We start from the raw sequence: 13,825 nt of genomic DNA, 5'->3' as shown, positions 1-13,825 counted from the left end.
TAGATTTTGTTTTCGGATTCACGGCGCTCCATCATCTGTCCCCAAAACCAATCATTCTGTGAGTTGATGCAAACACTGCTGTGAAAAAGGCGCGTTACCGCCCAGTCTGTTTCGTGCTTCAGTTTTCATTGAACAATCAGCTCGGCTCTCGTCGGATACCCACCAGACACGGTTCAGACGGAGAGCGTACCCTTCTCGAATGGAACGCACACCAAACAGTACGTAGAATTGCTGATTCGAGTGACATTGATTGTGTGTGAAGCTACGTGTGTATAATATCATCACGGGCGGCATAGTGAAAGCAAGCTGTATGTTGCCATCCCCACTGCATCTTCGAACCCGTCGTACACAATGCATACATGGCTGCGGAGCCTTCCGAGGAACTTTGGGTGTCGGATTCTGAAAGGATCAACTTCCTGGGTGGAGATTTCGTGAAGCTTAGACCAGACCCCATTCGATAGACCCTGTGGACTATGGAACCCCCTTACCCTCAAAGAGACCCAAAAGATCGAGCCAGTAAGACCATCGACGATGACGGGCATCAATTCCCCACTGAAAGTACACTCCAGTCCATCTGCCGCCATCCTTTTCATCCCTTTTAAAAAAGCCCGCGACTATCGCCCATGGGATCCCGAAGGGCTTCCGAGAATAAATGTCGAAAGCAAGAGCACCACGGCAACCGTGCGTGATATCATGTGTAGATTAATTGGGTACAGACAGGCCTCTACTGCGGCATCGTAGAATGCTTCGAGACCTAGCGCAGCCACCTGTGTTGGGACCTTTCTGTATAAGAGCTCGAATCGGGCTGTCCATGAATGCTGTACGCCTTCGAAGACTCCAAGTAAGAAACAACGCCTGATACCCTGGATAACTATGACGCGCTATACAAAAGTAGTAGACCGGCCCGTTGCGAGGCTTTCTTGTTGGCTAGCGTTCTCGCTGAACAGCAGTGAGAGACCTGCGGCCCCTTTGTGTTTGGTCATAGCGCTCTTGTGACCACTCGAACCAGAGAATATCCGAAGCGTACTGCAGAGCATTGTGAAGGAACTCAAAATTGCGAAGTGATCACCCGCTAGTGAGAATTCTTTTTGTGGAGAAACAAACAAAAAGAAGTAGATGACGCAAAAGATATTGCTCCTGCGGGATTACCAAAGAGTCTGAACTTTTTCTATAAGCGTTGAACGTTGATCTGCACTCTTGATTCGACGCTTCAATTTAGCCTTACAACAGAACATATTTTCGGCCTCGGACGCCAATTCTTAATCTCTGCTACTCATATGAATACTATAATTCGCCATGCATATCCGAGAAACTTGGATACGAAAATAGACAATGCGTTGCGGTGCGTTGCATTCCTTGTGCAGAAAATGGAGGCAGACTTTTTGAGACTCAACTCAGATCCATCTAGTCCGCTCAATTTTAGAATTAGCCTAGCAATGCAACTCCCTCTAGTCTCCAAGAATGGAAATCAAGTTCCCTTCGATAGCCAGAGCCGTAAATCCACCCTCCAACCAATCCGTCATCAGCCATTGCAACAGATTACCAACGGTTTGCCCGACAATCTGCTGCGCCTGAGCTTGGGTCGGGATAATGAAACTCCCCTGCTTTATGGGAACAGGCGATCCGATGATCGTTGTTAGTTGAGTGGCTACCGGATCTCCAATCTCGTCGAGAATGTTCACGAGAATGGTCTTGGCGCTTCTGGGAGCTGTCTGGTTTAGGAACCCGGTATTTATCAGTGACAGGCCTTGATCTCCTTCGAGGAACTGGTAGAGGGTCGTCATGTATTGTTGCAGTGCTGCAACCGTCGTCAGCTCCCCCTCTTCATACATCAAATGTCTTGGCTTCCATGCTTACCCCAGATACTAGCCACCCCGTAGCTCGCCTCGGCAGATGCGCTCTCGAACACATCTATACTTGGCTCAGGGCAAGTATTAGGTCCTATCAGGTCGCAACGTATCGACGTTGTGGTGTTGGTGGTAACACCAGCCTGGCGCATAAAACAGTTTGCCCATCGCTCGCCGGGCTCACAGGTGGTCGTTGTGCTGTTCCATGTGTTTAACCAGGACTCCATGCCTGTACCGCGAGGAATCAGATCCCAGCATGATGCGTTGAGTCCGAGTGTCACGTTTTGGCAGTCAGTGACAGCGTCTCGTGGGACCAAAGTTTGAGGGGGCGAGGTCAATGGCGTGGCGCTGCATAGGTATAGTGATGCAGTCAAGTAGAAGACACTTTGGAGAAGCATTGCGCAAGATTTATCGTCTCAGCGTCGCAGGTAGAGGGATAAAAGAATGAGGAACAAGAAAAATGCGTTTGCGAAAACAGATGTAGACCAAACCACCTCGAGATAACAGATTGCTTTATGGGAGGCGGCTTCGAGGGACCAGAGGCGCATCATTGAGAGCCTATCAATCATGCGTCTCTGTTTCGAGATTTTGTCGAACGTCTCGCGCATGTACAGACCCTCTATATTAAGCGCACACAATCACAAAGGCGCTTGAACACTCTAAGCGCCGCAAGCTCCAGGTACTTTCAAGGACCTTGCGACAGCCGTGGGGATGCAAAGATTGAACCAATCATCAAGGATGCCGGAGGAATGCTACGCTAGCTTGCAGACTTGGCTGCTTTGCATATGCTGGATAGCCGCCGTTTATGAAACTAGAGGTCGATAACTACGGGTGAAAAAATATACATTCTGCGACATTCCAGGTTCGTGGGCACATCGTCCGCTCGTGGGGAATGTTTACTCGTTCTTGCTGACTTCACGGGTACTTTGCCAGGTGTTGTGAATCCTTGGAGCCTCTGGCCTGTTTCACCGGATGTAGATGTCGATCCCTGAGCATGCTCTCAGCCAAGCTTTGTTTCCGCTGGCCATTGAACACGATCACAGCACCTACTATCCGCGGCCTCCAGCGCCCCATGTTTGGAAACTCTTATTCCTGAAGCGATCCATTCTTCACAGCGGTTCCCGCGCTCTTGACGGTCGCGTTCCTCTTGTCCGATTTTTCACGCTCCATTCGTGCCAGTCTGTGTTCAAAACCCCGATTGTTCCCATCTGGCGGAGTCCCATAGAACAAAACCCCATTCACGAAGGATTTTGTGGCCGTTAAACAGCTTATAGTCAAGAAATAAGCTATCTTCGTATGCCCACAGCCATCCATTTTTGGGACCTGCGTCGGTGTCACCGGCACTTGATGAATTCAGTACGTTGTCTCTTGCCTCCGAGATGTAGTCTCTGAAAGAAACCCTTGCCACTTGTTCCATCAAACCTTTCCAAGTAGAGAGGTCTTCGTGCAGTGACTCCCAATCGAGAAGCATGCAGCGATCAGCGTAGGTAGATGCGGTCTCAAGTTGACGGATAAATGCAAGACCGCGCACGAAGAAACGCTCCTTCCAATGGTTATCCCGGTAAGACAATCCATCGGCCCAAGGGATGCTGAGCTCGCCCCTGAGCGTGTCATGCTCTGCGACGTGTTGAAGGCTGGATTCATTAGCAATGCGACCCTTGATACTGGAGATGCAGGGGCTCATACGTATCGACAAGCGCTAGCCCTGATTAACACCTAGTTGTTCATTCTCCCAGACTGGGGACCTATCATAGAAGATTTCGCACTGTTCCTTTAGACTAAGCCTGTCCACCTGCATGGGAATGGATCGGTTGCAGGAAACTTCACGATAGATAGGCCTGCGTGTTCGGAATTGAAAATTCAGCCCGAATCGAGAACACCCCCGTTCAATGCGATGCCGTCTCGTCAGCGAGGACTCTCCCGGCCCAGAGATACTCGTGAGACGCCCTTGAGAGGAGTAGGAGAGCAGAGGAAGCGAAATCGTTAGCGGAATATTGGACAGTGCTGTGGATGTTGCTGAAAGACAGAGCATCTTGGAGTTTCTATTCGTGATGGCCGAGGCGAGAAGATCGGTCATGATTGTATGTGGCAAAGAGGTCGCACACTTCCTCTTTACTCCAAGTGCAAGCAGTAGGTCGTAAACCCGAGGAGCAAGATGCTACGAGAGCATCTGTGATAAGGTCTGGATAGATTTGACTTTCAAATACTTTGGATGGGTGAAGAGACTCGGAGTCGGAGAAAGTGTAGTAGAAGAGGTGCAAGTGAGAACGACGGATCTCTACGAAGGGACATTTGGAAGGAAGAAGAAAACTGCCTGCTTGAGGTCCGGCGCAAGCGCCACGAACGGAGTCAGAAACGACGGTGCTGGCGAAAGAGACAGGTCAAAGCCTCTTCTTCATATTGTTCGGCCCTTGTTGCCTGAAAAAATCAGCTTGGGCGAAGGCAAGCTTGAGATGGTAGGCTATTGTCACATCAGACATCGCCAAACCCTCATTTCAACAAGAAACGGGCGTATGCGTGGTATGTAAAAGACTAGAGAGTCAAAGTAAAAGCGGGGCTAGCGCCAGTCCCCTACGGAGACATGCCACCACATGTAGCGCAGCTCTCAATAAAGTCGTCTCCATCTTCTGTGATCCCTATTCGGACAGCGATTAATGTGTCGCAGCATCTGCTAGTGAGACTTCAGACGTCTGGGACCTGAGGGTTACGGGCCTACCAAGATCATTCAAATAGCTTGGCAACAATCCAATTATGCTCTGGGTACAGTTGCTGAGTGCGCTTTGCATTGGTATCAACATCAGAAGTTCTTTGATTGAGGTCGGGAGACCTGCCAACGACTTACTGGGTTGCACGATGGACAAGGAGAAGGTCTCTGGCAGATACTTGTCCAGCACCTTGCTAAAGACCGCAGAACTGTTTTAATTGATGGTTGCTTGGCTCGTTCATGCGATTCATCTCCAGGATCTGAGCAGCCGACACTGATATCAACATCTCAAACCCTGCCAACAAACCCTTGGCCGGTATTAAATCGGTACATTCAGACCACGTGAAGTTACTCGTACCGAAACACAACCAATCAGAGCTGTCAGCCGAAGCAACGTGTCTTATTAGCCTTCAAGGTCATCCTTAACAAGAGTTTCTTTCAAAGTTTAGCCAGTAATGCAAAGCAGGAACATCCAGTGGTCCCAGCAGTGCTCTGTCCAGTGCTCCCAGTAGCAGTGCTCTGTCCAGTGCTCCCAGTAGCAGTGCTCTGTCCAGTGGTCCCAGTAGTGCTCTCAGTAGTGCTCTGTCCAGTGGTCCCAGTAGTGCTCTCAGTAGTGCTCTGTCCAGTGGTCCCAGTAGTAGTGCTCTATCCAGTGCTCCCAGCAGTGCGCTGTCCAGTGCTTCCAGTAGTAGTGCTCTGTCTAGTGGTCCCAGTAGTGCTCCCAGTAGTGCTCTGTCCAGTGGTCCCAGCAGTGCTCTGTCCAGTGCTCCCAGTAGCAGTGCTCTGTCCAGTGCTCCCAGTAGCAGTGCTCTGTCCAGTGGTCCCAGTAGTGCTCTCAGTAGTGCTCTGTCCAGTGGTCCCAGTAGTGCTCTCAGTAGTGCTCTGTCCAGTGGTCCCAGTAGTAGTGCTCTATCCAGTGCTCCCAGTAGTGCGCTGTCCAGTGCTTCCAGTAGTAGTGCTCTGTCTAGTGGTCCCAGTAGTGCTCCCAGTAGTGCTCTGTCCAGTACTCTCAGTAGTAGTGCTCTGTCCAGTGCTCTGTCTAGTGCTCTGTCCAGTGGTCCCAGTAGTGCTCTCAGTAGTGCTCTGTCCAGTGGTCCCAGTAGTAGTGCTCTGTCCAGTGGTCCCAGTAGTACTCTCAGTAGTGCTCTGTCTAGTGGTCCCAGTAGTGCTCTCAGTAGTGCTCTGTCCAGTGCTTCCAGTAGTAGTGCTCTGTCCAGTGGTCCCAGTAGTGCTCTCAGTAGTGCTCTGTCCAGTGGTCCCAGTAGTAGTGCTCTATCCAGTGCTCCCAGCAGTGCGCTGTCCAGTGCTTCCAGTAGTAGTGCTCTGTCTAGTGGTCCCAGTAGTGCTCCCAGTAGTGCTCTGTCCAGTGGTCCCAGCAGTGCTCTGTCCAGTGCTCCCAGTAGCAGTGCTCTGTCCAGTGCTCCCAGTAGCAGTGCTCTGTCCAGTGGTCCCAGTAGTGCTCTCAGTAGTGCTCTGTCCAGTGGTCCCAGTAGTGCTCTCAGTAGTGCTCTGTCCAGTGGTCCCAGTAGTAGTGCTCTATCCAGTGCTCCCAGTAGTGCTCTGTCCAGTGCTTCCAGTAGTAGTGCTCTGTCCAGTGGTCCCAGTAGTGCTCTCAGTAGTGCTCTGTCCAGTGGTCTCAGTAGTAGTGCTCTGTCCAGTGCTCTGTCCAGTGCTCTGTCCAGTGCTCTGTCCAGTGGTCCCAGTAAAGTAGGTAGGTAGGTAGGTAGGTAGGGTAGCTGCGCAGCAGTGGAGGTAGGTAGGTAGGTAGGTGCAGGTGGGTGGGTAGGTAGGTGGGTGGGTAGGTGGGTGGCAGCGCAGTAGGTAGCAGTAGGTAGGGTGGTAGGGTAGGTAGGTGGGTGGTAGGTAGGTAGCTGCATGTAGTAAGGTAGATAGGTAGCTGCGCAGCAATGCAGATAGCTACCTACCTACACTGCTGCGCACCTATCTACATTGCTGCGCCTACCTGCCTGCCTACCTACCCACCTACCTACCCACCCACCCACCCACCCCACCTACCTGCCTACCTACCTACCTGCCTGCCTGCCTGCACTGCCTGCCTGCCAGCCACCCACCCACCTACCCACCTACCCACCTACCTGCCTGCCTACCTACCTACCTACCTACATTGCTGCGCGGCCACCTACCTACCTACCTACCTACACTACTGCGCACCTACCTACCTACATACTATGTCCAGTGCTCCCGGTACTACTTCCAGTAGTGCTCTGTCCAGTTGCTCCCAGTAGTGCGCTATCCAGTACTTCCAGTACTACTCTCCGTAGTGCTCTGTCAATTGCTCTTAGTACTGGAAGTAGTACTGAGAGCACTGGATAGCGCACTGCACTACTGAGAGTACTGGACAGAGTACTACTGGGAGCACTACGGGGAGCACTACTGAGATCACTGGACAGAGCACTGCTGGGAGCAGTACTGAGAGTAGTACTGGAAGCACTGAATGGAGCACTACTACTGGGAGCACTGGATAGAGCACTGCTACTGGGAGCACTGGACAGAGCACTGCTGGGACCACTGGACAGAGCACTACTGGGAGCACTACTGGGACCACTAGACAGAGCACTACTACTGAGAGTACTGGACAGAGCACTACTGGGAGCACTACGGGGAGCACTACGGGGAGCACTACTGAGATTACTAGACAGAGCACTGCTGGGAGCAGTACTGAGAGTAGTACTGGAAGCACTGAATGGAGCACTACTACTGGGACCACTGGACAGAGCACTACTGGGACCACTACTGGGACTACTGGACAGAGCACTGGACAGAGCAGTACTACTGAGAGTACTGGATAGAGTACTACTGGGACCACTGGACAGAGCATAATTGGGACCACTGGACAGAGCACTGGACAGAGCACTACTACTGGGACCACTGGACAGAGCACTACTGGGAGTACTACTGGGATCACTGGACAGAGCACTACTGGGAGTACTGGACAGAGCACTACTGGGAGTAGTACTGAGAATGGTACTGGAAGCACTGAATGAAGCACTACTAGCAATATTGGGAAAGCATTGCGATGATATAGCGACAGCGACAGCGTGGCTGTGGAGGTCTAAAAAAAGCTACATCAAGTTCTTCGGCAATTGGACTATACACGGCTTCATATTTAGACGAATCTACAGCTAACCTACAGCTATCTACCACGAATTTGGCTTCTGCGTACATTTGGCGGTTAAAAGATTTTACTATAAAATAACGTCTTATAATCGCTAAGATCGAAAATCGTCGTCTAGAATAAGAATAAGAATTAATTATATTAAAGATTTATAATCGCGAGCTTTATAATATTAGCTTATTATCTATAATTAGCGAAAGCTTATCTATATTAATTATTATCGCGCTTTTAATAAATTTATTAATTAAAATAAAAATACTTCGCTTTAAAAGAATATATCTTTATAAAGATATTAATAAGAAAAAGTATTTACGCTAATTTCGCGAAGTTAAAATTAAGTTCTTTATAAATTTTAAGTATTTTATTACTAATTAAATAAGAATTATTTATTATATATAATTCTTAAAAGATAATCTTAATATCTAATAAAATAGATAATTTAGAGAATATAACTTTTAAATTTTTTTAAGTAATTTCTACTTAATTTAATAGCGGATTTAGTAAATTATTATCTTCTTATCTATAAAAAATAGAAGAAGATTAAATAACACTTCGATTAGAAGATATCTATTTTTAAGATCTATTTAAAGAAGTTAAAGATCTATTTATCTCTATTTTCTAAAAAGTATTAAGCTAATTTCTTCTTAATTAAACTTAAATTAGAGCTTAAAAATAAGATTCTAAATACTAGTAATATATTAAAATAATAAGAAAAAATTCTTATCTAGATTATTAATTTAGAAGTATAAGTAGCTATTCTAGTTATTATTCTAGTTAATTATAACTATTACTACTATAGCTATTATTATTATAACTATTACTATTATAACTATTACTATTATAGCTATTACTATTATAGCTATTACTATTATAACTATCTATTATAACTATTACTATTATAGCTATCTATTATAGCTATTACTATTATAACTATCTATTATAGCTACTACTATTATAGCTATTATTATTTATTATTAAAATAGTTTATTATTATATAGTAGTTATAATAGTAATAGTTATAATAGTAATAGTTATAAAAGTAATAGCTATAGTAATAATAGTTATAGTTAACTAGAATAATAACTAGAATAATTACTTATACTTCTAAATATAGAAATCTTAATTAAAATATCTTATATATATCTTATATTATAATATAATTTCATAGATATATTATATTATAAAATATTTTACTAAGATCTCGAATTTATATTAGAAAAATGAAATAATATTTAATTCTACTTATATTATACTTAAATACGATATAATATTACTTAATATAAAATATTTTATAAAATATATTATATCTTTTCGATTAGTAATCTTATTTTTACTTTACTTTAATAATTTAAATAAATCTAAATTAATAATTAATAAATTATTAAGAATTTTCTAAATTTTTATAATTATTAAGTTAATAGCTTTAGTAGATAATAATACTATATATTAATAAATTATAATTAATATTATAATTAATTATTATATTAAGAGATATAGCGCTATTAAATATATATTTACTTTATAAAAATAATATTATTAATTTAATTTAATTATAGAGTATAGAGAAAATAATTTTTTTTTTTTAAATATAAATAATATTATAATAAATAAGTATATTATAATATAAATACTATAATAATAAAAAGAATTTTTAAAAAGAAGAGAGTAAATTAGAAAATAATAATATTAAATATTTATTATTAAGCTAATTAATATTATATAACTAAAATCTTATTAAAATAAAATACTATTTAAAAATAAATTAAATTTAAATATTAATTAAAAAGCTAATTAGAAAAAAAGATTAATTTTTTTATTATTAATATATATCGTAGAGCTATATATAAGCGCTTCTTTCTATATTTTAAATATACTTTAAATATCTATAGCTATATATATATACCCCCTTTTATATTTTATATATTTCGATATTCTTTATATACGCGATATATCTATTAAAGATAATCTTATTAATTTAATTAATTTCTATTTAATCTTATATTTATTAATTATAAAAAAGACTCTTTATTCTAATATTATAACTTTATTAATTTATTATTCTTAAATATTAAATCGTTTATAACTTATAATTAATTTATTTACTCTCTTCTCTTCTTCTATTATAAAAATAAAAGAAGATATTATTTCTTTTTCGCCTTCGTCTATAATAAACTAATTATTATTTTTATAAAATTAAAAATATCGATTTAAAGATAATATCGCTTAATTAAAAGCGAAAAATATAATATTTTAATATTTTAATATTTAAATAAAAGATATTATAATATTATTTAAATAAAAGAGAGTTATATTAATAAGAAAGATTTTAATATTTACGAATAATCTTAATATAATAAAAGATTTAATTTTTATATATAGAAGATTTAGATAATAATTAATTTAGTTAATTAAATTATTAAAGCGCTTAAATTAAATTTTAATTCTATATTAATATCTAATAAAATAATTTTAATAATTTTAAAATATTAATATATACTCTTATTAATATAATTAGCGATTAAAATATTAATTAAATAAATATAATTTCTAATTTTAATAATTAAAATAATATAATAATAAATAAGTATTAATATTAAAGCGAATAAAGTATATATTATATTAAATAAAGAAGCGTTAATACTAAAGCTAATTAGAGTTTTAAATTAATTAAATTAAATATTAATTCTATATTAGCGTTATTATATATTTTTAAATATATAATTATTAATTATAATATTAATTAAAAAGAATTAATTTTTAATTTAAAATATTAAGAATAATATAGCGATATATTATTAAAGCGATATAAGTTTTTATTATAATAAGAAGATAGAATTTATATATTAAATATTAATCTTATTTTATTTCTAATATTTTATTTATTTATATATCTCTTTTATTTTCTTTTTTAAATATCTTAATTTTAAGATATTAATTAAATCTTTATTTAGCGTAAACTTAACTTTCTTAATTAACGATACTTAGTATAAGATATTAATAAATATATTTTAATATAAAGATAATAATAAATTTTACTTTCTTTTTAATATTAATAATAAAAAATAAAAAATATAATAATAAATAAAAATAATATAAGTTATATAGAATTAGTTTAAATCTAATAGCAATTATTAATCTATTTATTAAGACTTAAAAATTAGAAAATTCTAAAAATAAATATATTTTAATAAATATACGCTTATCGATTTCGAGAAGTTATATATTTTTTATTATTACTATAATAAGATTCTAATTTATTTATTTATAGATTATAAAATAAGCGATATAATAGTATATATTAAATTTAAGATATATATTAAGAAATTTAATTTAAGTAATTTATAATAAACGAATTTAATTAATAATTATAAAAATTAGATATATTTCTAAACTAGACGATATAGATTATTAATAAATAAAATAATAAATAAAATATCTAGCTTACTATTTACTCTAGAAAAAATAATATTAAAATTTTCTTATAATATTAGAAAATCGAAAGTTTATACGCGAAGATTTCTTAAAATAATTTTATTACTAAATTATAAATATCGATATTTTATTTATAATTATTAATAATTCTAAAATATTATAATTCTTATACTATCTCGATTTTAATATATAATTATAATTAATATTTATTATAAAGAATTAGTTAATAAAAAAAACTATAAAGCTAAAGATAAGATTATTAAAGAATTTATTAATCGATAATATTAAAGTCTCTTTAGCTCTAAATTATTAATTATTTTATAATTATTAATTATTTATAATAATTTTAATCTTTTTTATTAATATTAATTAATAATAATATAAGATTTTTATAGACTTTAAGTATATCGAAGATAAATATATTAATTAGAAACTTATAAGTATTATTAATCTAATTTTTATAAAATTTAAAATTTAAATTTATATATTTAGATTTATAATTAATAATATTAATAATAATAATATACTCTTTAATAATTTAATTATTTATCTTTTTATTTCTTTAATAAATAACTCGCTTAATATTAAAGAATTTAAGTTCTTAAATTATTTATAATATATTCTCTATATAATATATATTATTTAATTAATTTTAAAAAAACTTCTAGATAATATTAGAGTTATTTTAATAAATAAGAAATTTTAAAAAAGTTAAAGTAATAAAGAAAATAAAAACTAAGTTTAAATAAGTATAATTAATCTATTAATAACTCTAATAAAAATATAATATTTCTTATTATTATTCTAGTTATTATATTATTAATTATATTAAAATTTAAAAAACTATTATATATATTAATATTAGCGATTAGTATAAAAAGATTTTTTTATATTATAAATTAAATAGCTTTAAAATAAAAATATTTTAATACTAGATAAATGTTAATCTTCTAAAAAAAAGTAATATTATTAGAAATATTCTTTTAAGCTTTTTTAAAATATTAAGATTCGTTAAAATTTAATTTATTAGATATTAATTTACGCTCTACTTCTTTATATTAATATTATATATTTCTTAAAAAATAGATTAACTATTTACTTAAGATTAAATAATAAAAAATAATTATAAATTAAAATTATAATTTAGGCGTTTAAATAATTTTCGATTAATTTCTAATAGATTTAATATTTAATTTAGCTTACTAGATTTTTTTATAAATTTATAAAATTAATAAATAGAGAAAAGAAGGTTATAATTTACTATATTTTTAATATCTATAATTATCTATTTAATTATATAGATAAAAAACTCGGAAAATTAAGAAAAAAGAGAGTTTTTTAAAAAAAAAAAATTTTTAAAGCTTTTAAAATAGCTCGCGAGAAATTAATTATCTATTATAATTTAATTTAATTAAATTTAAATTATTTATATAAATAAGCTATACTTTTATATTTAAATTATAATAATATAAAATTAAAAAAATTAAATTAAAAGATTAATATTAAAAAAAAGCTATAAACGAAGATCTATTAAGAAATATTTAAAAAGATAGAGAGAGTTAGTAGTAATAAATCTAATCTCGAAAAAGAGATTTAAAATAATTTAAAAAGTAAATCTATTTATAAATAGTTAATAAGTTTAATTAGATAGAGATAGATTTAAGATATTTAAAAGAATTAAGATAAAGTAGAATAGAAGAGTAAATTAGAGTTTAAGAGAAGAATAAATATAAAGTTTATTAAGTTTATCTAACGCGTTAAGATAAATATATAAATAAAAATAATTATAGAATTTTATTCTTATAATATTTAAAGATTTAAAATTTAGAATATTTTTTTATATTATAATTTTAAAAAGAAGAATAGAGATACTTATAGTTCTAATTATTATTCTAATTATTAATATTAATAAAAAGATAAATAGCTATATTAAATTACTCTTTATATTCCCTCTCTCTTAATAAAGAAGAATAAATATATTCTATATATCTTAATCGAATTATTCTATAAATATAGAAATCTTAATAAAGATATCTTATATATATATATTATTTCATAATATAATCTCATAGATATATTATATCGTGAGATATATCGCTAAGATCTCGAATTCATATTAAAAAAATAATATAATATTCGATTCTATTTATATTATATTCGAGTATAATATAATATTACTTAATATAAAATATTCTATAAGATATATTATATCTTTTCGACTAGTAACTATTCTTATTATTATTATCTTATATATATATCTACTAATAAGCTCTAGTATCTAATTTATTATATAGAACTTACTTTTATTAAAATAACGATTTATATATTTAAAATAAATTTTCTCTTTATAATAATTATAAGATCGAAAAGCGCGATATTAATCGCTATATTAAAATCTCTCTATATCTTTAAATATAAATAAAAAAATTAATATAACGCTATCGTCGTATTAGATAATCTTAGAAGCTATCTTATTAACGAGCTAAGTTTAATAAGAAGATTATTTAATAATATAAATTATAAAGATATATAATAATAACGACTTTAATCGTCTTTATTATAATTATAAATTTTTAAGATTAATTTATAGCGATAAATAAATATATAATAAAGTTATAGAGAATAAATGAATTACTAGAGAAGAAGCTTAAGGGCCTTTATCGATATATAATAAATATCGATAAGTATTAACTCGAAGATTATACT

At 34.5% G+C, this 13,825-nt stretch overlaps 3 protein-coding genes across 3 annotated transcripts; 1 reads left to right on the top strand and 2 right to left on the bottom strand.

Moving 5' to 3' along the window:
* Positions 1-1,448: 1,448 nt before the first annotated feature.
* HO173_002854 (uncharacterized protein) lies at positions 1,449-2,245 on the bottom strand (the record flags this gene model as incomplete). Its single annotated transcript, XM_037304785.1, has 2 exons — positions 1,449-1,798; positions 1,858-2,245. 2 exons carry the CDS (start codon positions 2,243-2,245, stop codon positions 1,449-1,451), a joined length of 738 nt encoding a protein of 245 aa, XP_037168278.1.
* Positions 2,246-3,033: 788 nt separating this feature from the next.
* HO173_002853 (uncharacterized protein) lies at positions 3,034-6,428 on the bottom strand (the record flags this gene model as incomplete). Its single annotated transcript, XM_037304784.1, has 3 exons — positions 3,034-3,481; positions 3,534-3,546; positions 4,979-6,428. 3 exons carry the CDS (start codon positions 6,426-6,428, stop codon positions 3,034-3,036), a joined length of 1,911 nt encoding a protein of 636 aa, XP_037168277.1.
* A 312-nt stretch (positions 6,429-6,740) lies between these two features.
* On the top strand, positions 6,741-7,392 carry HO173_002852 (uncharacterized protein; the record flags this gene model as incomplete). The annotated part of the gene is made up of 2 exons (XM_037304783.1): positions 6,741-6,747; positions 6,905-7,392. 2 exons carry the CDS (start codon positions 6,741-6,743, stop codon positions 7,390-7,392), a joined length of 495 nt encoding a protein of 164 aa, XP_037168276.1.
* Positions 7,393-13,825: the final 6,433 nt, after the last annotated feature.

Source organism: Letharia columbiana, assembly GCF_014066305.1.
Source record: "Letharia columbiana isolate WasteWater2 chromosome Unknown Sc0000006_s0, whole genome shotgun sequence".
In the NCBI taxonomy this organism is placed as follows: Eukaryota; Fungi; Ascomycota; class Lecanoromycetes; order Lecanorales; family Parmeliaceae; genus Letharia; species Letharia columbiana.
Note: the sequence above shows the minus strand (reverse complement) of the source record. Positions and strands in the feature narration are given on the sequence as shown.